The 26,154-nt window shown below is 45.0% G+C and overlaps 1 protein-coding gene across 2 annotated transcripts in view; it reads right to left on the bottom strand.

Annotated features, from left to right (window-relative positions):
- Nucleotides 1–20,032: 20,032 nt before the first annotated feature.
- DDX1 (DEAD-box helicase 1) overlaps nt 20,033–26,154 on the bottom strand; it is a 40,168-nt gene continuing 34,046 nt past the window's right edge. For both annotated transcript variants that reach the window (XM_005891038.3, XM_070379140.1), the window contains exons 20-26: nt 23,997–24,088; nt 22,648–22,720; nt 22,423–22,495; nt 22,297–22,339; nt 21,405–21,500; nt 21,021–21,141; nt 20,033–20,362 (exon numbers count right to left, since the gene is read on the bottom strand). In XM_005891038.3, coding sequence (XP_005891100.2) covers nt 20,232–20,362; nt 21,021–21,141; nt 21,405–21,500; nt 22,297–22,339; nt 22,423–22,495; nt 22,648–22,720; nt 23,997–24,088 — 629 coding nt within the window. In that variant the 3' untranslated portion in view covers nt 20,033–20,231. The remainder of the gene's footprint in view (nt 20,363–21,020; nt 21,142–21,404; nt 21,501–22,296; nt 22,340–22,422; nt 22,496–22,647; nt 22,721–23,996; nt 24,089–26,154) is intronic.

Raw genomic sequence — 26,154 nt, 5'->3', positions numbered from 1 at the left:
TTCCAGGGAAAGAAAATAGAATAATGAAACTTTGTAGGTGCTCGGGGATGAATTGAATCTGAGAGATTCTGTTACATTCGGGAGGAGGGGACAAGGGAACCTCAGATAGATATATTCTAATACTAATTCCCCTCAGGCCTGGCTCTCTTGACTCTCACCTTCTTCCAGGGCTTCTGCCTGGTTTAGGAAATTGCCACCCCAGGAAAGGGGTGTCCCCCTATCGCTAGCATGAGCCATGGTGTGCGGGGTTGAGGGGGGTGCTCCTCGGCCAGGCAGGAGACATTTGTCTTCCACCGATTGTGTGAGGCGCGGGGAGCACAGATAGTGAACATTTCCGGGGGGCTGGAGGATGACATGTGCCAGGGAGAGGGGAGGCTGAATCATCCATTCATTGGTGACAAGCTGGGGGGTTTGGAGGTCAAGGGCTATCAGGCAGCACCCCCACGGGGAGAGGGACCCCTATGGGAGAGGGACCCCCAACAGGAGAAGGACTCCATGGGAGAAGGACTCCCACGGGAGGGGGACCCCCACAAGAGAGGGACCCCCACGGGAGAGGGATGCACTCACATTGGGTTGAGGAAGACCACGGTGCCCAGCTGGAGGCCACAGGCCTGGTCATGGAGCCTCTAGGACTGTGCACATGAGAACCTTGTCACTTAAGCCAGTGTCTGGTGGACAGCAGGCGGTCAAGACAGGAAGGGTGAAGATCCGCAGGCCGAGGGGCCGTTACAGTTCACACTGGCCCCCTCGCAGCCATCCCCCAGCCCAGCCCCCTCAGCACTGCCTTAATGCTAACCACCTGGCACCTGCCATCGGGGGCCTGACACTGGCCAGGCCCCCTCGGGCACCTTTCATGTGACACTTCTCCTTCTTCGGCTTTCACAGGACAAGGGGTTACTGCCCATGGCGCTGGGAGACGAGAAGCAGGCCCTGGGGGTGAGGAGGGGTACACTGGGGACCCTGGCTTCCCTGGGGCAGGGGCCACAGCTCCCATCCCCACCGAATCCAGATTGGCAGGGGGGGAGTGAAGGCCAAGGGGGGATTATCTGTGCTGACACCCCTCCACGCCCAACCTGCAGCCACAGAGCATCACCAAAAGGCCCAGAGAAGGTGACAGCCCCCAGGCTTTTCCAAGAGACCCCAACAAGCACTGAAGGTCGTTAGGCCTGGGAGCAATGTCAGATCCCTTCCAAGGACAAGGTTCACTTCCGCAGAACGTGTCTGCAAAACTGCTGGGTCTCCAACCTCAGAACACGGAGAGAATTCAAAGTATTAGGCACCCCAACTGACGCTGTTACTGTAGGGGAATAAAATTGGTCCACCTTTATAGTAATTTTAGGCATAAATCTTTTCCAGCCAAGGCAACCCAGGAAGCAAGGAGGAGAAGAAGGGACTAGGATTCGGCAGTGCCAGGTTCAAGTCCTAAGGCTGACACCTCTAGCCACGGGTGTGAGTGTGTTCAGTAGCTCAGTCATGTCTGACTCTTTGCGACCCCACAGACTACAGCCTGCCAGACTCCTCTGTCCATGGGATTCTCCAGGCAAGAATACTGGAGTGGGTTGTCATTTCCTCCTCCAGAGGATCTTCCTGATCCAGAATCGAACCAGCATCTCCTGCATCTCTTGCATTATCAGGCAGATTCTTTTTACCACTGAGCCACCTGGGAAGCCCCTCTGGTCAAGAGTGGGCGGTGATGTGCTTAGTCACTCAGTCGTGTCCAGCTCTTTGTATCCCTGTGGACTGCAGCCCACCAGGCACTTCTGTCCATGGGGATTCTCTAGGCAAGAATAATGGAATGGGTTTGCTAGGCCCTCCTCCAGGGGATCTTCCCCACCCAGAGATCGAACTCAGGTCTCCTGCATTGCAGGAAGATCCTTTACCATCTGGGCCACCAGGGAAACCCAGACCTTGGCTTAATTATGGAACTTAATTCCTCAAGGGGCAGAGACCACCCTGCCTGTTGCCTGAGGGTTGTGATGTTTCAGTGAGACAATGGATAGGAAAACCTTCTGCAGAGAGCAGGCATGGGGAAGGGCGCTGGCTTTTCCTAGGTGCCAACTATCCATCAGGGGGTTCCCAGCTCACCCCCACCACAGGTCAATGACCTTCCTCTCCTCCCTGTGTTACAAAGGGTGGTTACTTAACTGGTATTGTGTGGTCTCACTGCACACAGCCAGGAAGTGGCCGCAAGTTTTTGAATGTAAGATTGGTCACTCTACACCCTTTCACAGGTCGTGCATGAGTGTTCATCACTGCAGAGCCAGACCCAAAGCGGGGGCCACAGAAGATTCTACACAGGGAGAGGAGGCCTGGGAGGTCTTGATGTCTGGGTTCCCAGGCTGTGCGAGGTGCCCCCACCCTGAGGGGCTGCAGGGAGGACCCAAGATGGTGTTGGATGTCCATGGGAATCTCCAGGTTCTCCAGTCACTTGGAACTGCCCCGGTGAGCAGTGATTTACGTGTGGCAGTTCTGAGGCTGCCCTGTTTGATCTCTGGCCTTAGCCCTGAGTGGCCATCCCACCCCCGTCCCCTCCCGGAGGGCTCCCATGACCAGCCGGCAGACAAAGAGATGGGGTCTGACTTCGGGCCCAGTAGGCAGGTGGCAGGGCAGAGGTGGGAAGGGAGGGATGTCCTTCAGTGTTATTTCCCGGGAGGCAAGCAGCGGGCCAGAAAACACACAACAAGCTCTGACTCAGATACCAAGGTTCTAAGCCCAGGCCCATTAACAGAAGGCTCTGGGGCATTTTTTGTACCTTCCCTGAACCTCTGTGGGCTTTCCTGGTGGCTTAGACAGTAAAGAATCCACCTGCAATGTGGGAGACCCAGTGTGCAATCCCTGGGTCGGGAAGATGCCCTGGAGAAGGGCATGGCAACCCACTCCAGCATCCTTGCCTGGAGATTTCCATGGACAGAGAAGCCTGGTGGGCTACAGTCCATGGGGTTGCTGTCTCCTTGTAAAGTGGAGGTGGTCTGGCCTGCTTTGAAGAGACATGGGGTCAATACAAATAGTCTGTCTCTGGTTTAGAGAAGGCCCTCACTCTAAGCTACCCAGCATTGCTGTTATTATTTAGTCAGGAAGCCTACCCCTGAGGCAATAGCCTGATTTCCCTAATCATTGGCCCAGCTTCCCAATTCAGTTCAGTTCAGTCACTCAGTCGGGTCCAACTCTCTGCAACCCCATGGACTGCAGTATGCCAGGCCTCCCTGTCCATCACCAGAGGTGTATGGGGCTTCTTTCCGGTGGCAAATCCCTGAGTCCTTTCTCGGCATCGAGGGCCTACACAGCCCAAGCTGCTTCTGGGCGAACTGACCTCGGGTTCTGATGTCCTCGGACCTGAGCCCTCTGACTCGACCCCCGAGCAGAAGGGTGGGGAGGACGTGGATGAGGCTCCCCCGGCTCAGGTGCAGAGACTCCGCACGTCGGGGGCGTGGCCGCCATCCCTTCACCCGAGAGCCGGCAAGTGGTCAGGGATGCCGTCTGGGGAGGTGGTCGTTTTCTAAAGGGAGCAGGAGCAAAGGCCAAAGACCACCACACCCTCAAATCAGGGCCCCCTGGGGTGGGCTGGGAGACCCATGGGGGCATACTCAGCCTAGAGGGTGAAGGTGGAAAGAAGGGCCCCTCTCGCTGCCACCTCTCGGGCTTGGCACACGTGTCCAGGACACAGCAGCACGCCTGGGCGCACAGTGGTCCCGAGTACCCGGGCGCCGTGGCTTCATTCACAGCCCAGTTTGGTGTCAGTACCCAGGTCTGTCCTTAACTCCCTGCAGAGTGGAGGTGGTGGGGCCGGATGACCCCCTCCAGCCCTTCCCGGTCGGCTATTCCAGCTTCCCCTGCTCCTTCAGGAGCTGCCACTGTGTCCCCTCTCCATGGCAGGTCCTTGGAGATGAAACAGGGAGAGAGAGAAGTCCAGCCCTCCCCTGGAGCACAGATAGGCAGGCTGCCAGGGCTGAAGGGATGCCTGGTGAGTAGATGGGAGCAGGAGAAACATGGGCTGAGCTGGGAGAGACAGAAATGTGTGAGACCTGAATTCACATCCTCCATGGGAGGTCAGGCTCCAGGGGGTGGGCAGGAAGGAAAGAGGAGGTGCCCCAGGCAACTCGGGCAGCCCTGACCTCCCCTCTTTCCTGCTGGAGGCAACCAGGACAGCTCTGCAGCTCAGCGAGGCCACAGTCCACAGGCAACAAGCTGCAGCCTCTCCCAGGAAAGATGAGCTTGAGATCTGATGGTCAGAACAGTTGTCCTTGAGAGTTCCCTGGTGGTCCAGTCGTTAGGACTGTGGGCTTCCACTGCCTTGGCCCAGATTCAATACCTGGTGAGGGAACTGAGATCCTGCAAGCTGTGCAGCCAAAAAATCCTGCAAATCTGTGTGCAGTAACAGATTTGAGCTCGAGATGCTAATTCCTGTCAGAGAAGAGGATGACCCATGGCTGAAATGGTGGAGGATGAGGTTAAAAGGCAGCTGAGCTGCTCCTCAGGTTTGACAGCTGCCCACGCTTTAGGCCACCTGAAGCTACATTAATAAAGGCCCAACGTCCAGTTCCAAGGAGGTAAGGACCCTGCTTTGTGCCGCAGCCGTCAGACCCTACTTGGAGCATTGCCTTGGTCCTGGGTTCCATCTCTCATCACGTGAGCATATTCAGAGCAAAGTGATCAGGACGAGGACCTTGAAGTCTCACTAAAGGGACAGAACAGAAGGGGTTCTAGCTCTCTGGTCTGGAGAAAAGCCCAGTGGGATGTATTTTTGAAGGACTTCATGGAGTAAAGAGAGACGTATCCGGTTTGGAGGAGGGGCAATGGTATGAAGAGCAGTGGAGGGAAAGAAAGGAATCCACATTTCAACAGAGTTAGAATTGGCCCAGCAGTGACACCATGGCCTCACACAGAGCGAGCCTCCCATCCCCAGAAGCATGCAACAGAGATGTGCGAAGGTCACATGGAAGGCTGGAGAGAAAGAGCCTGTGTGATGGAGGGGTGACTCCCTCTTGCGTTTCCTGCATCTTTGAGCTGAGAGTCTCTGGGTCTAGGAACTCTCCCAGTGGTGAACCCATGATGCAAGATGCACCTGTTTGCATGCAGAAAAGCATCGTCTGCCAGGGTCTCCCTGCCGACCACGTGGACCGTGCAAGTTTGCTGAGCGCAAGGAGCTGAGCCTCAGGTCCACACCAGGGGTGATGTCACTGTGGAAGCATAAGCACTCGGGCCCACACCTTTCCAGGTCACTGAGCTGTCCCTGCAGCAGGAAGAAGCATTTCCTGGCCCTGGTCTCCCCTCAGGGGTCCCCGGCCGGGCATCCTGTTTCTGGTGGGGCAGAGCATCCTGTGAGGGGTCCCTGGGGCCTCTGGAGCCTCTTGGGGGGCAGGCAAGCCTGACAAAGCCCTCGGTGCTGGCCACAGACATCACTGCTTGCATCAGCTGGGGAATCAGGCTTCCCAAGGGCAACCCCTGAGGGGAAGGAAACACTATCTTCAGGGAAGACCCCTCTACCATCCTGTCACTGCCCTTGCTCCTCCTCAGCTACTTTTTTTTTTTTTTTTTTTGGCTTCTTATGGGATCTTGGTTCCCAGGTCAGGGATTGAACTCATGCCCTTGGCAGTGAGAGCTCCGAGTCCTATCCACTGGACCTCCAGAGAATTCCCTCAGCAAATTCTTTAAAAAAAAACAACAAAAACAAACCTCTTCTGCAATATGTTCAACGCTGCCCCTAAAAGTCTCACCCAGTGCCTGCCATCTGCCAGCCCATGCAGTCACCAGGAATGCCACTGCAAGGCAGCCTGGGTCTGTCCCTGGGGGTGCTCTGGGTGGAGGGGGCTCTGTGTCCGGTGGGGCCAGGAGTGTTTGTCCCCCAGGAGTCTGAGCACAGCAGCATGAAGCCCAGAGGACTGTACTGACTGAGCCCTGTCCACACTGGAGCCCCTTCTCGGGGTGGGGAGGGGAGTTGGAAAGCAGAGGGGAGGGTGGTCCATCACCTCTGAGCTTACAGAATTTAGGGAGATCTGAGTATGTGGGGTGTGGCTCGTTTGGCTACAGGTCTTGAACGGACCAAAATCCTAAAAGACAAAAAGCACCCCAGGGAAGTAGCACATACCATCTAGATGATTTTTTTCCAGTGTGCAAATAGGGAAACTGAGGCACTGGGCAGGCTTCCTTTTTCTTCCTCTAGGTTCTAAAGCCCATTCAGTCACTTCCCGGTGGCTGTAGGTCATTCCTGTCCCACAGGACATGTGGGCACACAACCCTGAGGCGTCACCCACCTCCCCATGACAGTAAGCTCATCCTTGACCTCCAATGACAATAAGTTTGTTCTTGACCAGCAAATAACTCAGCTGACTGCAGGCAGGTCAGACCCAAACACGAAGCCGTGGGATTGAATGGGGTCGAAGCTATGGGACTGAACAGGGTCCCGTTGTGGGAGCAGCGACCAACAAAACCCTCAGCTTTCCCATCAGAGAAACCAGGGCTCCAATCACCACTTGCTTCTCACCAGCCGATGGGGCATACGTTATCTAACCTTTTTGAACCTCGTCAATTTCATCTGTGAATGTTCACCCCAGTACCTTCTATACCTACCAGTACCTATCTGTAGTGGATATTTGGTGTTATCATCCAGTCTTCGGGGCTTCCCTGGTGGCTCAGATGGTAAAGAATCTGCCTGTGATGCAGGAGACCTGGGTTTGATCCCTGGGTTGGGAAGATCCCAGGGCATGAAAACTCACTCCAGAATTCTTGCCTGGAGAATCCCATGGACAGAGGAGCCTGGCAGTGAGAGCTCCGAGGCTATGGGGTCACAAAGAAATGGACACGCCTGAATGACTAAGCACAGCATAGCATAGCACCCAGCCTTCACACCCCTTCCTTCTAACCAGCTTCCCTTGAGGAACCATCTTCCCTCACTTCTGGTCGAGCTCTGAGCTCTACAGATATAGTGACCATATCACCTGAACCCAGCCAATCATGCACCAAATACGCCAGCCACAGTGACTAGTCATGAGTGGGTATATGATCTATATTGTGCAAATCATCACAGTACATCTGGGTCTTACACAAAAGCAGCTCTCTGCTTTGGCTGGACCCAGAGTTTCTGGGCCTGGGATTGTCGGGGTCACCATTCGCAGCCTGAGAATGAAGCCAACCTATAAAACAAGAGAGCCAAGGAGCACAGAGAAATCAAGGCTCTTTGCCATCAGATGCACACCTGGATCAAGTCCGGTCTGCGGCCTCTCTGAGTCTGGGCTTCTTGATTATGTGGACTGGTATATTCCCTTTTAGACGTAAGCCAGTTTGAGTCGCATTTGTTACCACTTGCAACCTGATGCATATGTAAGTTACTCACTTTCTCTTCAAGGTGGAGCAGGAATTGCTCAGAGAATATTCCCAAAGACTTTTTGCTGTTGTTGCTGTGGTGCATGCTGGTATAGAGGACTAGTTGGCACACACCTGCTTAAATAAGTCAACATTCCTACCCTGAAGTAGTAACTCCTAATCATTCTTCAAATTTACCACTGTCACCTCTACCTAGAAAGCTTCCCTGAACTCTCCAACTGGGGCCTGGTGCTCTGGGCCCTCCGTGTTCTGCCATCATACTTGCAGATCCTACTTGTATTCTGTCTACTTGTCTATCTCCCACACAGGAGGAAGAAAATATCTAGGTATTAATCATTTATATATAAGCAGAGACGAAAAGTAAATGGCTGATGAATGACAAAATTGATGGGAAAAATTCACATGCTTGGACACGAGTCACACAGTTTCACTACCAAAAGTATAAAGTGCATGCTGCAGAGGGTGTTAGCTGTCTGCTCAACATTAACTTTTCCATTATCCCAAAATGCCCAGAGAAAGGAAGGAAGGAAGGAAAGAAAGATAAATAAAAAGAAATCTGCGTGATCACACACACCATCTCCCTTGCAGAGATATGACCTCAAGTTCTGGCTGACTAGATTTAAATAGAAGTCATTAGGTCAGATATCTAGGAAAAGTCTTTAAAATCAAGTAGGGAGCTCCTTTTGCCCCTCCGTTTCTTCCCCCTTTTTGCTGTTCTAAATGCACATGTGATGGCTGGAGCTCCAGCAGCAAGTTCACATCATGAAGAATCTTTGAGGATGGAAGCTATGAATGAAGTATGGCAGAGCAGAAGGAACTTGGATCTCTGATGATGGAGGACCAACTATATCAGCTCCAGACTGCCTGCCTCCACATCTTTTTTATATTTAAAATAAATAAGTAAATAAATATTTTGCATTTTGTTGTTCAGTCGCTAAGTTGTGTCCGACTCCTTGCAACCCCATGCACTACAGCACACCAGGCTTCCTTGTCCTTCACCATCTCTCAGAGTTTGCTCAAACTCACACGCACTGAGTGAATGATGCTACCCAACTATCTCATCTGCTGACACCCTCTTTTCCTCTTGCCCTTAAATTTTGCATTTAGGCCACCATTATTTTGAATATGCTATTGTACATATTTGAGCCTAATCCTAACACAACATAACAAGTTCTTTTATTAATACTCATTGATAATAAGTATTTCTTTTATTCTAATCATAAAATTAAATTTTAAATCTATGTCCAACATTTGGAATAGTGCCTGTGTGCCAGGCAGTCTGAAGACACAGATATACAGAAGAGGAGAAGGAGACATTTTATAACAGATTAAAATGCAAGTACCAGTTCATCACTTTATCTGGGAAAAAAGAAAAAGGAACTATTTTACTGATTTTACGGTATCGCAATGAGAGATTGTTAATTTTAAAGTTAAAGCTTATATTTCTTTATGTTAATTCCAGTTACCCTTCTTCCCCAGCGACAGCAGGTGGGAGGGCTTTGGGTGGTCAGAGTAATTCCTCCCCGACTTCCTGCCACGGAGCCTGAGTGGATCAAAAGGCCAAGAGAATGAAGAGACTTTTCTCCTTCAAAATAGCTCCTTGGCCCCTTGAAATGAATGAGCAGCTTCTTTAACAGACTTTCTCCCTTCCTCCGCTCCCCCCGGCCCCCCGGCTCACATTCCCCATGGTTGGTGAGGCAGAAAATTCACAAGAACAAAGCTCTTACCCTAAAAAGATCCTCTTTTCACTCTAGGGTCAGTTCCACACTGGGGGCTTCCAGAGGAGTCATCTTGAAATTAAGAAAAGTAAAAAAGTTGCAGAGATGTCAGGGAGATCACACACACCAAGGTGCCCGGCTTCAGCCCTCCCACCCCGCACCACACACGTGTGCTCCATGGGAACCCATAGATAGAACTCCTCAGGCAGGCTCCCATGACGCAGGGTGTGCAAGGAATCTCCGAACCTGGGAGACCAAGGAATGGATCATCTCCCTGCCTGGTGTGAGTCCTGGGCAACTTCTAGGGACTCCATCTTACCCTTCTAAAAAAAATGGGCCAAGAGCCCGCACCCTGCCTCTCTCACACAGCAGGATGTCTGGCCAAGAGGATGTGCATTTGTGACAGAGTTCTGCCTTCTCCCCGCCCCCCAGGACAGGTGGCCTGTCACTCCAGCCTGATTGCGTGGGAGCCTCCTGGCATAGTATCTACCCGGAATCCCCTTCCCCATCCCCAGCCTTTTGGGACACACCAACATGTATTTGGGTTAATTAAAGTCAACATTCTTTACACTTCACCCCTTATAAAATGTCCAAAAGCTAGATTCCACGTGGAGCCCGCTCTGACTCCGCTGGGGTGCCAGTGTGGCACCCTCATTCCTCATCAGTCAGTCTGGGGACAAGATTCAGCATCTGGGGCTTCCTGGGATCAGCCGCCCCCTTGGAGCTGGGCCAGCCCCCACCCGGAGTGGTAACCAGGATGGGCCGAAGGGCCATGCACACACTCCTACTCTGGGCCCTGGGGCCAGGTCAAGGTGATCGAGTTTCCTTCTCCACTCAGAAACCCCATCACCTCTGGCTCCAAAGTAATAAACTCAATCTTGGGGCTTGAACTGTTAACACGGTTCATTTCTGGGCCAAATCCCTGAAGCTGAAGGGTTTATTTTTAAGGACAAGCAGTTTGCTGTTTTCAGCGTTTCTCATCAGAAATAGTGCAATTCAGCCCGATCTGCATTGGAAGCATAATTTATCATCTCACACAGATGGTTGACTAAGGGTGGGGAGGAGGCTTACTTTCCATTTTAGTTCAGCAAACGTTTCCTGAGCTCCTGCGTGTGCCAGGCAGAGAGCAAGGCACTGGGGATGCACTGACCATCAGGCAGGCTCCTGGCTTTGAGATGTTCACAGTCTAGGTGGGAGACAGACCTCTAATCCCAGCTTTGGCAACAGAGAGTCTCAGGGTCTATTGGACAACAGCCATTTACTACTGGGGTCTTGTTGGGAAAATTACCTTACCTCCTTCTAGCTTTTGATGTTGTTCAGTTCTAAGTCATGTTTGACTCTTTTCAACCCCATAAACTGCAGCACACCAGGCTCCCCTGTCCTTCACTATCTCCTGGAGTTTGCTCAGATTCATGTCTGTTGAGTTGGTGATGCTGTCTAACCATCTCATCCTCTGCTGCCCTCTTCTTTTGCCTTCAATCCTTCCTTGCATCAGGGTCTTTTCTATGAGTTGACTCTTCATATAAGGGTTGTCAACTTTGTTGATCTTTTCAAAAAACCAAACTTATGTTCTGTTAATTTCCCCTGTTGGTTTTCTATTTTGTTTCACTAATTTCTACTCTAATCTTTATTATTATTTCCTTCCTTCTGCTTGCTTTGGGTCTAGTTTACTCTTCTATTTTTTTTCTTCTTCTCAGTGAAGTGGGTGATCAGAGTATCTATGTGAAATCTCTCTTCCCTTTGAACACAGTCACTCACAGCTATAAATTTCCCTCCAAGCACTGTTTTACCAATATCCCATACAATTTCCTACAGTATGTTTCCATTTTCATTCATCTCAAAGTATTTTTCTAATTTCTTCTTTGATTTCTTCTCTGACTCATTGGTTGTTTAGTATTGTGCAGTTTAATTTCCACATATTTGTTATTTATTTTGTTGATTTCTAACTTCCTCCCATTGTGACGGAAGAACACTTCTTATATAATTTCAGTCTTTTTAAACGTACCGAGGCTTGTTTTATAGCCTAGTATGTGGTCTATCTTGGAGAATATTCCATACACACCTGAGAAGAACATGTGTTCTGTTGTTGCTGGGTGGAGTGTTCTAGCGACATTTGTTATTCCTAGTCAGTTATTTATAGTCTTGTTAAAGTCTTCTATTTCCTTGTTCATCTTCTGTTTGTTTGTTCTACCCATTGTTAAAGGTGAGGGTATTTAAGTTTCCAATTACTGTCGCTGAATTGTTACCTCCCCTCTTGGAGCCTTGTTTCCTTAGAGGAAAATAATTATTCTTGCCTTGAAGAGATGTAGAGACGTCCATTCTGCTACCCGATGGACGTTACTGATGTGTCTCAGAATGACTTAACAGAATAGAGGACAGTGGTGGTAAGGATTTCCTTCTAGAGTAACTGGGAGGTTCTGGGTTAAGCCAGCACAGCTTCAGTATGAAAACCAAAACCCTTCTTACAGAGAAAGGTGTCTACTTCCATGGCCTTATATTCAGGATATGCACATCCCTTGTACAAAAAAATAAAAACCAAGTAGCTAACAAATCCTAACTTCTCATCCTTCATTTGCTAGCTGAGGTAGAAATTCATAGAAATTTGCTAGCTGAGGTAGAAATTCATAGAAATTTCTTGTGATAGCCTATTTATCCATCCATACATAAATCTTCTCATCATCCATATACCTCTTCCTTCCTTTCTTCCACCTCCACTAAGCCATCTTCTCTGGGTCAGATTCTGGTCCAGGGACAGAAGACACTGAAATAGGACCTGCTATAAAGGATCTGTCCCATCTAGGAATCGACCCTGACACGGAAGCAGGTAAATAAAATGTATAAATATAAATGTTACACTAAAGGAAGGAACGAAAGGTTTGGAGGGCACCGAAGAGAAAGTGAGCTGCCTGACGGGAGAACGAGGAGAGGAGATCGAGATGACTTCCCAACAAATGTTAACAGAACTGAAGAGAAGTTGTCAACAGAGGCTTGAGTTTCATAACCCTCCCTGCCCCTGCCAATCCTCCCAGGTAAGAGGGGGCCCATGGGAGGAAGAAGGAGGAAAACAAGAGGATGTTACACAAAGTGAGTCATCCAGCCTCAAATAACCGAGAACTGCAAAGGCAGAAAGTTCTTGGTTTGGAAGTTTGCCAGCTTCAATGCTATTACAAAAATAACCGTGATGAACTCACATATTTCTCTGCAAGGATGGGTCCACCGTAACACTGAAACCTCAGCCATAGGAAATCAGAGCTTTGGGCCCCATATGTTCAAAATCATGCTCTTATTTTAGTCAAGTTTTCTTGAAGAAGTTAAAAGCTGTATTTTCCTATTGAAAGTGGTCCTGCTCTTCCATCCCTGTCAGGGCCATTCCTGCTCAGGGTTCAGAGTTGCTACATGCCTTTTATTTGGCTCTCAGTCTCCACAGAACTGTTGTTGCTGTCAGGTAAGTGGATAGACTCTCCTCCTTAAAACATGAAAAATAAGCTAATCAATATTTGTCGTATGTCCACTACGTATGCTGTAGGAAGAGGAAAAAGCCTTCACTAGAACTATTGGGTCCACCTGAAGACACAGAAAGAGGGAAAAGTCATGAAACAGTTTTTTTTTTTTTTTTTTAATTAAGAGCTATCTATGCATAAGGGCAAGACCAAGAGTCATGTACTGGAAGGCTTCCTAAAGGCAGAGCACAGAACCAAAAATCATAGATTCTGGAGCCTGACTCAGCCTGCTGGACTTGGGACTTAAACTTTCTGAACCTTGGATTTCTTATCTGCAAAAAAAAAAAAAAAAAATAGAGAGGAAAAAACTGGCTCTTACATGAGGCAAAATAAAATATCTGGTTTATGGTTAACATTCATAAGTGTGGTGTTCTCTTATCTCCACAAAGGAGGTAACAGTGACTCAGATCCCTGAAGCTGGGCGGAATCTGATGGGTGAGTAGAAGGCGGGAAAGCCTCCCAGGAGGCAACAGCAGCCGCACATCCTGGCAGAAAGAACAACAGGGTACCATGGATAAGCACCTGCATCCTAATTCTAGCTCTGCTGTTCACTGGTCAGGTGATCTTGAGTAAACCACTCACCTCTTGATGTCTCAGTTTTCTCATCTGTAAAATGGGAACACTAATAGACCCTATCTTCTGGATTATGAGGGTTCATTGAGTTAAGATGAGTAAGCACTTAGAACAAGACCTGGTACTTAGGGATGCGTCAATTAATGTTATGTGTTGTTATACATGCAGGGGAGTGAGAAGACCAAGTTCAATGTGAATTGGGGAATAAAAGAACTAACAGGGAAACTAGAACCAAATTTTAGAGGACCTTAATTGTCTGATTTTTCTGGATACTTGATTAAGGCAATAAAGGTCCACTTCAGATTCTTGAGTGGGGGCTGATATGAATTAATTATAAATTGAAATACAGCCATGGAAATAAATGGACTCCTGTTGCTCTTTTAATTATACCAAAAAAGGCTATTTCTTGAATAATGACTCAAGGCTCCTTCTTCCATCACCTAAGATGGCATTCTTTGGAGAAAAGTAGAAAGCAAAGGATATAGCACATAACTAGGCATTTCTCCACTCAGATCTCTTTTCATCTTCAATCCCATGAAATCACTGGAGAGAATCACTTGGGGTGTCCGCTCATTGTTTTGGCTTTTCCAATAAGGGGGCACAGCCACTTTCTGAAGTCACTAGGCTCATTGGGCTGCCTAGCTAAGCCCACCCATCCTGCCCTCGCTCCCACCCACACCCACCCACAGCCAGGCCAAGTCAATCCGGGGATCATCCCACAAATCTCCACTGTGCTCTCAAAGAGCGATGCCATAATTCCTAGGATCACCGGATAAGTGGCAGGAAGGTGAGTGGCGTGAACGTGATACCCCACCCCACTGCATTCAGATCTGAGCTTTTAGAGACTGTCAGAGTCAAGGAAATGACTGGGGGAAAGCAGCCTGCCTTCTGGAAATGGTGATGAGAACGGCAATTAGCATAAATGCGATTTTGACACACGTGTGGAAGTTCTTTTGTACAGAGAAATCCCAAATGCTGCGTCTAAGAGAAAGGCCGTGCGGTGGTCCTTTAAGTGCTTTGTGGCAGAAGAAACCACTGTAGCACAAACCATATAGAGCCAACTCATGGGGATAAAACCCCTAATTCATGTTATTTTTGGCCTTCATGATCCAGAAAACAAAAAAAGACTATGGACTCTGACAAATGTAATGGGAAAAAAATTCCTTTGAATCTGGGATTTGCTTAGCAGGGGAAAAAAAAAAAAGGAAGTCAGGTAATCCTTAAGTGACCCCAAGTGGTAAAAATATCCCAGCAGAAGTGTTTAGGTGTTGGTGGGTATTCTCGGCGTGACACTAGCGCCACCTGCTGCACCTGGCTGGGAACGACAAGCCACAGACCCCAGGGAGCTGATGTAGGGAAAGGTGAGCTTTTGCGTCTTTTCTCAGGGTGCCGGGTTGTGAGCCAACAGTGGGGAAATGAATTTAAAAATTTATGGACGGAAGCGTATGAGGACAGAATTTGTTATTACAACCAACACAACTAACACCAAAATTTCAAGTGAACGGTATTTAATGATGTGGATATAATCCAATATAGCTTTTCAGAGCCAAACAAAATACCTCAAGTTTCCAGCCTGGATGGCTACCAGTGAGACAGTTCTCTCCCCAGTATGTCTTCAAAGTCATGGGAGTGCCCGCTAAACCTGACTGCCCTTAGCCTGACCATCACCTTGCTGACCGAGCTTCCACTGGGACGACTGCCCCAGAGGTTTCCTTGTCCCCTCCCATCATTATGTAACAGTTTCCTACAGGGCAGGGTCCTGACTGGTTCCCTCACCCTTCGGCATCTCTCTGTCCAAACACAGAGCCCTTCTTTCCCTGCACAAGTCATATGAACATTGTTGTTGTCACTCAGTCGCATCCGACTCTTAGTGGCCCCAAGGACTGTACCCTGCCAGGCTCCTCTGTCCATGGGATTTCCCAGGCAAGAATACTGGAGTGGGTTGCCATTTCCTTCTCCAGGGGAATCTTCCTGACACAGGGATCAAACCTGCATCTCCTGAATTGGCAGGCAAGTTCTTTACCACTGAGCCAACGTACCTAATTGCTAACACTTGAGCAACATTGGAGGGTTTCAAGGGAACCGCAATGAAACAAAGGAAAGTTTGTTAGCAGACAGACACCTTTGCTCCCAGGAGACTCTATTGATGCCACTCCTATTGGCCGTATCTCCCCACCTCCGAAATGGCAACCCACTGCAGTATTCTTGCCTAGAGAATTCCACGGACAGAGGAGCCTGGAGGGCTGCAGTCCATGGGGTGACAGAGAGTCGGACACGACTGAGTGACTAACACACACACACACCCCACCTCCAAACTCCATGCTGGCAACTCCTGTTCGGATCAGGATTTTCATGCGAGATTCTCTTCCCTGAGACCCTGACCCACCCCCAAAGCAGAACACCCCTGCCATCCAATCATTGCCCTACAAGAGAGACAACCCCTCACTGTCTCTTCAAATCCTACTTGGCAGTGGCAAGTATTTATCCTTTGGGATTTAAGTTAAGGCAACATACAGCCCAGCAGCCAACCGGAGCCTTCTCTGGTGGACAGGATGCGTTAGCAAGCTGGGAACAAGATTGAAGGTAAAATAATGAGGTGAGCCAAAGACTTCCAGAGGCTCATACTGTGGTTCTGGGTCAAGCAAAGGAAATGTTTCAAATACAAACAAAGTGGCAAAAAGAAAAAAAAAAAGTTAAAAGCCAAATGGGTTTTGAAAAACTGAAGCATTTTCTTAAAAGATTTGTCTGGATCTGCAAAGCAACTATTTCAAAAGGAACCAAATTCATTTGGCTACAAATTTTATTTTTTTAAAATAACCCTATTAGTTTCTCCAAATGGTACCACTTTTATCAAAATTTTTTCTCGACAAAAACCTCTGCTGCATAGTGTAAAGAAGGGTTCCAGCCTGAGTCTAAACTGTATTGAACTTCAAGACACGTACCTGCTGGAGCATGTGCGGAGGTCACACAATGATTTGCAGCAGGACCAAGAAACATCTAGTCAGGTCGTTTAAAGCAGCAGCTCTCAACCTTGGCAGCACATAAGCATCACCTGGGGTACCCGGCTCCACTCCAGAACAAGAAAATCCGAATTTCTGGAGGTGAAGGACAGATACTCGTATTTTTTTTTTTTTTGAAAGTTTCCGTAAGGTGGTCCCAATGCACATCCAGGACTGAAAACCACTTAACTACAGAAAGGATCTGCGTTAAAGGCAGTAGACTGCCCCAGCAGACAAGCAACTCTGGTACTGCAAGCATCTCTCCCTCGTGTCCCTTTCAGTCGTCTCGCTTGAGTCTTGGAGTAAAAGATTGCAGTGAGGGTACTTCCCTGGTGGTCCAGCGATTAAGACTTCACCTTTCAATGCAAGGGGTGCGGGTTCAATTCCTGGTCAGGGAAATGGGATCGATCTCACATGCCTCACGGCCAAAAAGTTGAAATATGAAACAGAAGCGATATTGCAACAAATTTTATAAAGACTTGAAAACTGGTCCAAATTTCTAAGAGCCATTTCTCCATAACTGTGTTTCTTGATGTGTGGTTGAAGACTCGTCTGCATCACAATCTTAGGAATTTGTTATAGATTCTGTCCAACTCTTTGTGACCCCATGAACTGTAGCCCACCAGGCTCCTCCATCCACAGGATTTTCCAGGTAAGAATATTGGAATGAGTGGCCATTTCCTTCTCCAGAGGATCTTCAAGACCCAAGGAAAACCAGCATCTCCTGCATTGGCAGGTGGACTCTTTACCACTGTGCCACCTGGGAAGCCCATTTCAGGCCCCACTTTAATCCCAAAGATCTCTTCCTGTGACTTATAACTAGGAATTGGTAGCAGGAATCCTTGCTGGGATCAGTTCCAGGCCTACCTGACACCAGGTTCTTTCCAACTCCCCAACACTTCTGACCAGTAAAAGTAGAATCTCCACGAGAAAAACTAGCGTTTTAGATGGTTTTAATGAAAGAAAATTCTTTAAATCCAAAAAATGGAAAACAACAGTAAAAATTCCCCTCCTACTCCTCCCACCAAAGGAATCCTCCATCAATTACTCTGCAGCAGCAAAATATTATCCCTCCCTTTCCTTCCTGTTCCACTACATTTTTTCCCCTCTAACAAATATTCCTTTTCCCCCCCAAATAAGGTCACTTGGAAAAAAAAATTCCTGACAGATGTCAACATCATAGGGAAATAATAAAATTATTATATAAGGAAAACTACCCCAGATCTCATTTTATATTCACCTACACATTTTTCAGATTTCAGTCAAGATACAATAAAGTGCATAAGTTGGAAGAATAAGGTGAAAAGTTTGACTACATAGTTTTGCCCATTTAGAATTGACTGGGAACTTTTTTTTTTTTTAATCTGGACCATTTTCGGTCACTGCCACATATTTCTACCTTAAAAAGAAAAGTGAAGCCTTGCACCTTATTTACAGCAAGTCTGGATCTCTGTCGTTTAATGATGGCAGTGGGCCAGGAGTTGGGGAGCATGGGGGGTACAGAGTCACGTGCAAAGAGGCTGCAGGTCAGACATAAGAGGACTTCTACTCACGGGCCCCAATTCATACAGCACATGAAGAGAAAGGGTGAAAACAGACTTTCAGTGCAACAAGTACTATTTCAGTATAAAATAAGTTGCCCAGAATTCTTCCCATATTGTTAGTGTGAATGCCAACTGGAACAACCCTTTCAGAAAGCCACCTGAAGATGACCCTGAAAAGTGTTCATAAAATTTGCTTCAATAATCCAGCTTCTAGGAATCTAAGAGAAGGAAAACAATCCAGAAGACAGAACAAAGATCTTCACGGTTAACACAGGACAACTGTGAACAGTGTGTGCGCATGCTGAGCCGCTTCAGTTGTGTGCGACCTTATGGATCACAGCCCGCCAGGCTCCTCCGTCCATGGGGTTCTCCAGGCAAGAATACTGGAGGGGGTTGCAATGCCCTCCTCCAGGGGATCTTTCCAACCCAGGGATCAGACCCAGGTCTTTTCCGTCTCCTGCACTGGCAGGCGAGTTCTTTACCACTCATGCCACCAGGGAAGCCCATCAAATGTGGTCCAAGTGCCTCTCACCTGCTGACGTTTTTTTTTTGTTAACATAATCCTGAGTGATGAGAATTACTTTCACCATTTTTATGAACAAAGAAACAGAAGCATAGAGAGCCCATTCACATCTAGGTCTGACACCTGAGGTTCATAGCCTCCTCAGTTTCCCTCAAAGCTCAGGTACACAGACCACAGCACTTCTAATGGATCATGCAGCCATTAAAGTCTTTATAACAAGAAAATTACTTACACCCAATGAAGATATAAAATTTTAATACTGTAAGAATTAAACTGTATACCAAAACATTTACAAGAAAAAAAATAAATGAACACAAATGTTATCTACGGACTTTCTCTGCAAGTGGGAATATAAGTAAAAAATAGGGAAATATGGGGATTACTCTAACCTCAAGTTCCCGTTTCTGTTTACAATAGGAAAATGTCTATTAAAAACGAGGTACAGAAACAAGTCTTCACATCTGTAGCATTAATCAGAGGCCTGAGCGACGGGCACGTAGAAGCAGGGACCCGGCATAAAAGGAAGGACAGATGGAGATGCGAGTGGGAAATCAGGTCTCCAGGAAACCCCTCCAAAAGTCTGGCTGTATGTTGCTTCCTCTTTTAAAAACTCTTGCCTGAGTAATTGCAGTTGAACAGTAATTTGAAGAGGAAAAACCAAAGAGTTCCTTCCAGTCTACCAGCTCTATCCTACATTCCTCTCTGATCTCCTCATTTGGACCTGCAAATCATCTTCTGAAGGGAGACCCAAGATTAAGAGCTGAAACTAACAAACCCAGGTTCTGGTTCCGGTTCTACACACTGGACTGTGTGAACATGTATTCCTAGAAACAGCTTCTGGCCCTACAAGACAAGAACATGAGCAAGACCAGGAAGCTCCCTTCCAGCTCCAGTGTTAGATGGTCTAGGTCTCAAGTGTCTTCTTCGCCATTTGTCAACTAAAAACTCATCTCTAAAGCATGATTTCTAAGCACGTACACAGGGAGCAGCTGCCACTGCACAGTTCAAGACTGGCTACGGTGGCTGGAGGAAATCCCATGGCAGTGGTCTAGGTACAACCGGAAGAATGGAATCCTCATACTCAACGCACACCAAGCGTAACTCAGTACGCTACGTAATGGTTTCCCACTGTTTACATAATGAAGTTCACTCAAGAGTTTCTTTGAAGAAAATATTTTGGGGCTAGAATATTTGAAAACCATCATATAAGAAATGACAGTAGTGTGTGCTCCTACGGAATCTCTAGGGCAAGAACAATCCTCCCAAAGAAACTACTTTGGGAGCTAAGAGCGAAAAGGCACAGAAGAACAATTCAATTATGTCTATGTGAATGTTCTCTTTTTCTTCTGGTATTTTAAAAGGTAAGACGGTTTGAGGAAATTTCAAAGAATCGCATTTAAGACCTTGAGGGACATCAGAATAGTTTCATCTTTACAGAAAGTATCATCTGGAAAGAAAGGCTCTTAAAAAGAAGATGGGCCTTCAGGGATACCATCATCAGATCAGTCGTCAGTCCTTAAAATGCATAACCTCTTCTAACTCGTGATAAAAACTTCAGGCTTCCAAACTAACCCAGCTGTCCTTCCACCTTGGGATACTCCACTTCTCTTTCATGACTGTTTCCAAGCTTCCCCATACACCGAGGCAACCAGAAGCATCTCGAGGCTGTCTCCATTTAGGACCACTTCTTGCAAAAATCCTCAAGACAATCACTAATGGTTCCACACAGTCCTCACACACACACACACACACACACACACACACACACACACACTTGATTTCCTAAACCCAGAGCTTTCTTGAAAAAGAAACATTATAAAATAACTGTAAAATAAGACACAAATGTTCATGAAAATACAGTCATCAAATTTATTCTTTTCATTGGGTTCGGCATTCTATGAAGATTTTCTAAGACTGTTGCTTCTTGACATGCAAGAGTTAGCACTCATAGCTTAAGTTACTATAAATACTGCTGCCTGGAAGCAGTACAACTATTTTAGAGTTTTAAGACCACAGACTTTTATTACTCAAATCTTATTCTGTGTATGTTAAAATCAGAAGGTTCTGAACAGCTGGTTAGGAAGGTAGCCAAGATGCAGGAAAGATGTCTGGGCCTCCTTTTCAAGGGCAGCCAACTCTTGAACCGTAGGAGCCAAAATATCCACGTGGCCTTTATAGTTTCCACCTGGATCACACACACGAATCACAAAGAAATGCAAATGACACGCTTGAAATAACTTGTCAGCAATACTTTGAACCAATTATATCAATTTAAACATTGCTCCCAGCAATAAAGATGTACTTACTACTGGGCAAGTTACCTCCCAAACTGTGAGTTTTAAAAATGTTAAATTAAATCGATTAAAATCAATGGTTAGGCCTTACTAACAGCTGTCCCAATATCCAATACCCCTCCCAACCTCTCCCCCATCATCTTCTTGATTTAGAAACCATCAGTTTAGTTTGAATTTTTAAAAAATTTCAGGAATCAGCTAAGGGCATCATAGGCAAAGGGAATTAAATGGTATCCTGGTTATTACTTGTTCAAAATTATTGTTATTCTCTTGTTTCCTAGTAATTCCATACATTTTTAACTACTCTGATGACATTAACACCTCAACAGAAACAGCTAAGCTTCTGTCCTTCACGCACATACAGATCACAAAATAAAAATGCTGCAAGACAAGTATGAACAAAGTGCTATGAGAGGAACACGAGGGAATGATTAATATGCTAAAAATATACAATTAACAGAAGGAAATGAAACACTTTCTTCTTAAACTAGCACTCAAAAAAGGACACATTCACATGTAAAATAGAATTAAAAGTAATTCACAGCTTACCACCAAGAGTTCTTTTCTGGCCGTAAGTAACTTTCCCATCAAATTCATCTACTGGTACTTTTATATCTGGCTCAACCTGAGAAATGGTACAGTTCAGGTGTTCCTCTATCTCGGACAGCAACTGAGAAAAGGAGAGGAAATTCAAGTATTTTCAGATAAAAATTTCATTTTGACAAACCCAAGCTGCATTTTAATAGCATTAAAACCAGGAAGGCTAAAGGGAAATAAGATTTCTAAAGAGATGAACTCACAAGTCACAATTTATAAACTACAATAACCACCACCCATTATGTCTTGTAACTCACAGACAAGAGCTGATATATAACCTCCATAGATAAATGCAGTCTATTCTTACCAATTTTAGTGACACTTTGTGAGCCTTACCTGCATCTCATTGTACCATATGGTACAGCCACCATCTTCCTTGAGTCTTGTGTTATAACACCCTTTTCCACGGCTGCTACATACATGATACCAAACCTATATTAAAGAAGGAAAAACAGATTAACATGTATGGTGACTGACATACTAGATATCTTTGTTCTCAACTAGTTTTTTTTTTTTTTTTTTTAATTTTCTGTCCTCAAAGCGTAAGAAAAATAGACTGCAGCTATGGTATGTCATCAATCACTACCACCATCAATAGCTCACTAACTAGGGCTTCTGACAGAGTTCTTTTTGAGAGGAATCCAAAAGATTTTCTAAAACAGACTTCAATTAGATGTCAATAGAAAGGAATTCTCAGATTAAAAAAAATAACAAAAAATGTAAAGTATTAGAGAATGCTATCTCAAGATCAGTATCAAAAATAAAGTTCAAAGGTTTTCCATAAGAATAAAATATAGCAAAAAGCAAAATGCACAATATCTAGTTTGGGCAATGAGTTTGTAGGCGTTTCTGATGCCTGCAAACTATTCTGTCAATCTGAATCAATTTATATCAAAATAATAAGCTAACTCTCTCTCCCATAAAAAGTCTACCATGGCAAAAAAAAAAAAGTCTACCATGGCATGATGCTAAACAGGGTTTAAATACCTTTCAGTGAAAACAATTACATGAAAGCTTTTAGGGAAAATTACATTTTGTATTGTTCCTTTCTGAACTTGATCCTACCAGTTGTCTATTCAATGAATAAACAGAAAAAGATGCCATAAAAAGTTCATTTATATTCCATATGCACCTGAATTCAACATAAATGAAAACTCAAACTGCTTTTATTTCCAGTATCTAAAATGACAATGCAAACAATGAATATAACACAGCACTAAAAGATCACCTTCTCTTTTTCTGTTGCCACCAGGGAAATGGCCAGACCCATCCTGAAAGATTTGAAAAGTCTTCGTTAGACTTTATTCCAGAAGCAAAGAAGCTTAAAAAGGAAAAAGCAAAATTACAGCCGTACCTTTCAGCTCTTCCTACTCTGCCAATGCGATGGACATAGTTTTGTTTTTCATCAGGCAAGGTGACATTTATGACTGTAAATAAAAAGTTATTACCAATTGACATAAAGTCCTAAAATTTTCAAACATATCTGATGTTTTTTGTTCTAAATATTTGAATCATATTAAAACAGTTTCCTTTGCATTCCTTAAAATTCAAAATGCAAGCATAAAACATTTCTTCTTACCATAAGGAACACCGTGGATATCAATTCCTCTGGCAGCTACATCTGTGCATATCAAGAATCTGACATCTCCTTTCTAAAAAGAGCAGACAAGAGAGAGGGGGATTTATTAGTACATACACTAAAAACCATAAGTGCCATCTTTCCACTGAGCCCTCTAATCATGAATATATTACTATCAGATTAGAAGTCCAGTCGTTCATTATTCACTAGAACAAGTTTTTCATTTTTAAGTTTACAATTTGCCAAAATATGACATTCAAGGTGAATAAATCAATGACTGGATTCATTTCTGCTTTTTTTCACATAAAGGTTATTAAACCACTGCTAAAAATTTGGCTTTATTTTTAGAAATCCTAACTAGTAATTTGCAAGATAAGACAGAATAAAACATAAGCATTACCTTTACTCTTGTACTAAAATAATTCAGAATCCTAGGTATTTTACCTTGAGGTTACACTTCTGAGGACAACAGATGAAAATCCCAAAGAGAGTGGGCCCCTGGTACTCTCACCAAGAATATACAAACTGGCCTTCAGATGTTATCTGTGCCACAAGGCACAGCAACTAAGAGACTGGAGTGGGTGAAAAGCACACTGCCTTCCGGCCCAGGACAAGGCCAGGATACAGCGGTGGCACAGATGCTGAAATAAGGCCAGGTGACCAGTTGTAACATCCACGGCAACCACACTCAGCGTAGAATCATGATCCAAACTCCTAGGCCCAGTACCTTGCCGCTTTTTTCATATTAGGGGTCTGAGAGAAATGAGATCTGTACTATATGCTGGGACAAACACACTGTGATAAATGATGAGAGAGCCTGTGGGTGGAGGTTACTGACCTTGAATTCCAAATGGCTCAAGTCCCACTATCGATACCAAGAGCTATACAACCTGTCATGGGATGCAATCAAATAACTGGGACACTCTTCCGCAAATCATTAAAAATATGTGTAATTCTACAAAACCATATTCTGATACTCGTCTTAAATTAATCTACAAATTAAGTTCCCTCTGGGTATTAGTACAATTAAAAAAAAAAAAAAAGATCACAGACATGATTTATCTAGTGATGCTTCTCCTAAAAATACCTGTGGAAAAATTTAGCTAAAATTTTCTAAAGTTGAAAATTCTTACCATAGAAATTCTGTGCCAATAGAGAACATGTAATTTACCAGCTGACTGTTAAAGATGATGAGGCCCTGCCGTGATGAGGATATACCAACAGGGCAGAAGTATTTTGAAATTTCTAGGACAAGAATTGCTTTAAGAATATTAACTGGAATTGATTTAAAACTAGGTACAACTCCCCTCTTAAGTATTAAGGAAATGCAGTCAACTAAATATCTGTACCTTGAATCTTTCCAAGTTTTGCTTCCTCTCATGAGGCTTTCTGTCACCATGAAGACAAACACACGAGAACTGATGTCCCTTTTTATCAGGTCCTAGTGAAAAGCACATTAAAGAGTCAATGCTGGGAAACATTATGCCTAGGAGTATATCAAAAAACCAGTAACATTTAGACTACAACGGTGCCATATAATTCCATGGAAATCTAAACTCCAACTTGTCATAAACCATGGTTGACCAATTTCTGTCCTAGGTCAAATGCCATTAAAATGAACTCCATGAGCATTAAAACTGATTCGCTTTGCTTTGAAAGATATTTTAAGTAACCTCTTCCAATCTGCAGCAGTGGTTCCTGTGTACCCCAGGACTTCACCTCACCTATGTAAAGAACCAAAAAGTAAACAAAAGAGATCCTTCTTGAAAGAAGCAAAACAGTCATTATGAAGTTCATGTCCTTACTAAATGGCCATGCCCACATGCCTGCCTTCCTCAAGGTATTCTAAGCAATTTAGTTATCTGCTTTCCTGACCAAAGCAGATTAGAAGTACCAAAACAGGAGGAAGCAATGGTATTTTAGACCCAGGTACAGTGGCAGCAAGTCCTTAAAGAGAAACTCTTCAAGTAGACACAGTAACAAAAAGCAGTGCAGTCCAGACCAGACTTTCAATTTCGCAGTATGTTTGAAAACATAGTAAGTGTTGGGAAAAGATATAAAGTAAAAATTACCATTAACATTTACTATATTTGCTTCACCACATACTTATCCCTCTATCCTTCTATCAACTCACTTTTACATTTTTGATGCATTTCAATGTAAACTGCAGTTATCGGTACACAGTTCAGCACGCATATCATTAACCAGAGCACAATATTCGTTTAGGTTTCTTTGTTTTCTCTTGGAGGTTAAAGTTACATGCAAGGAAATGTACAAATCTTAAGTGTACACTTGCTAAGTTCTTGACAAACGTGTAACTTACACGGCCCAAAGCCCTATCAAGGTACAGAACATGAATATCATCCACTAAGAACCTTCTTGCCCTTTCCCACCTATCCACACTCCCACCTTCCTGGGAACCACCACTGTTCTGGACTTTTCCCCACCAGACATTAGTTTTGACTCTTCTAGAAAGTCATACAAATGGAATCACACAGCACAAACTCGTGTTTAGGAACTCTTTTAATCAGCATAACGCTTCTGAGATGCCACCCACAGTTGTCTCTATCCGCAGCCTATGCCACTTCAGCACCGAGTATCAGCTATTTCAGTGAATAAATATTTTGCATTTTGTTTAGCCATTCTCCTATTAATGGCCACTTGGTGTACAGTCTGAGGCCATCATGAATAAAGCTGCTGTGGCCATCTTGCACACATCTTTCGTCAATACATGTTTTCACTTATCTTGGGTCAATACTTAGGAGCTGAACTGAGAGGCCATAAGACAGCAATGTAAAATTTTATAAAAAACTGTACGACCCTTTACATAGGTGTCTGTACATCAACAGTGTATGAGAATTCCCGTTTCTCCATATCCTCACCCAAATTCGGTGTTTTAAGTATTTTTAATCTAGTCATTCTAGTAAGTGTACTTATCTAGGCATCCTAATGAGTGTACGGTGGTATTACAGTGTGATTTTATTTTGCATTTCTCTAACGACTGATTATACTGAACATTTTTTCAGGTTGGTTTATATATTTAACATTAATTGTAAGGAGCATAAAATTAGAATCATTATATCTTCATCGTAGAGCAAGTATTTTATTACATAGTGACCTTTTTTATTTCAGTAATTTTTGTCTTAAAGTCTATGGCATCTCTATTAATATTTAAATTCCTGTTTTAGCTGACAGATATATGTTTTTTCATTCCCCTTCCTTCCAATCTTCCTATGTCCTCAGGTTTTAGGTTTGTTTCCTGTAAACAGCATACAGCTATATATTATGCAGTCTAACAATCTATGCTCTTCATCAAAAGACTTCGATCCACTGACAAATACTACAGTTTACTCATATGCTCAGATTTTTTTCACCAATTCTATTACTCTGTAATTTCTAATTGCTCTGCTTTTTCTCATTTCTCTCCCTTCCTTTCTTACCTTTTTTTTAGATTAAGGTTTTTCCTCATTTATTGGTTTAGGAGATACATATCCTATTATATAATGA

Source organism: Bos mutus, chromosome 11 (assembly GCF_027580195.1).
Source record: "Bos mutus isolate GX-2022 chromosome 11, NWIPB_WYAK_1.1, whole genome shotgun sequence".
Taxonomy (NCBI): domain Eukaryota; kingdom Metazoa; phylum Chordata; class Mammalia; order Artiodactyla; family Bovidae; genus Bos; species Bos mutus.
Note: the sequence above shows the minus strand (reverse complement) of the source record. Positions and strands in the feature narration are given on the sequence as shown.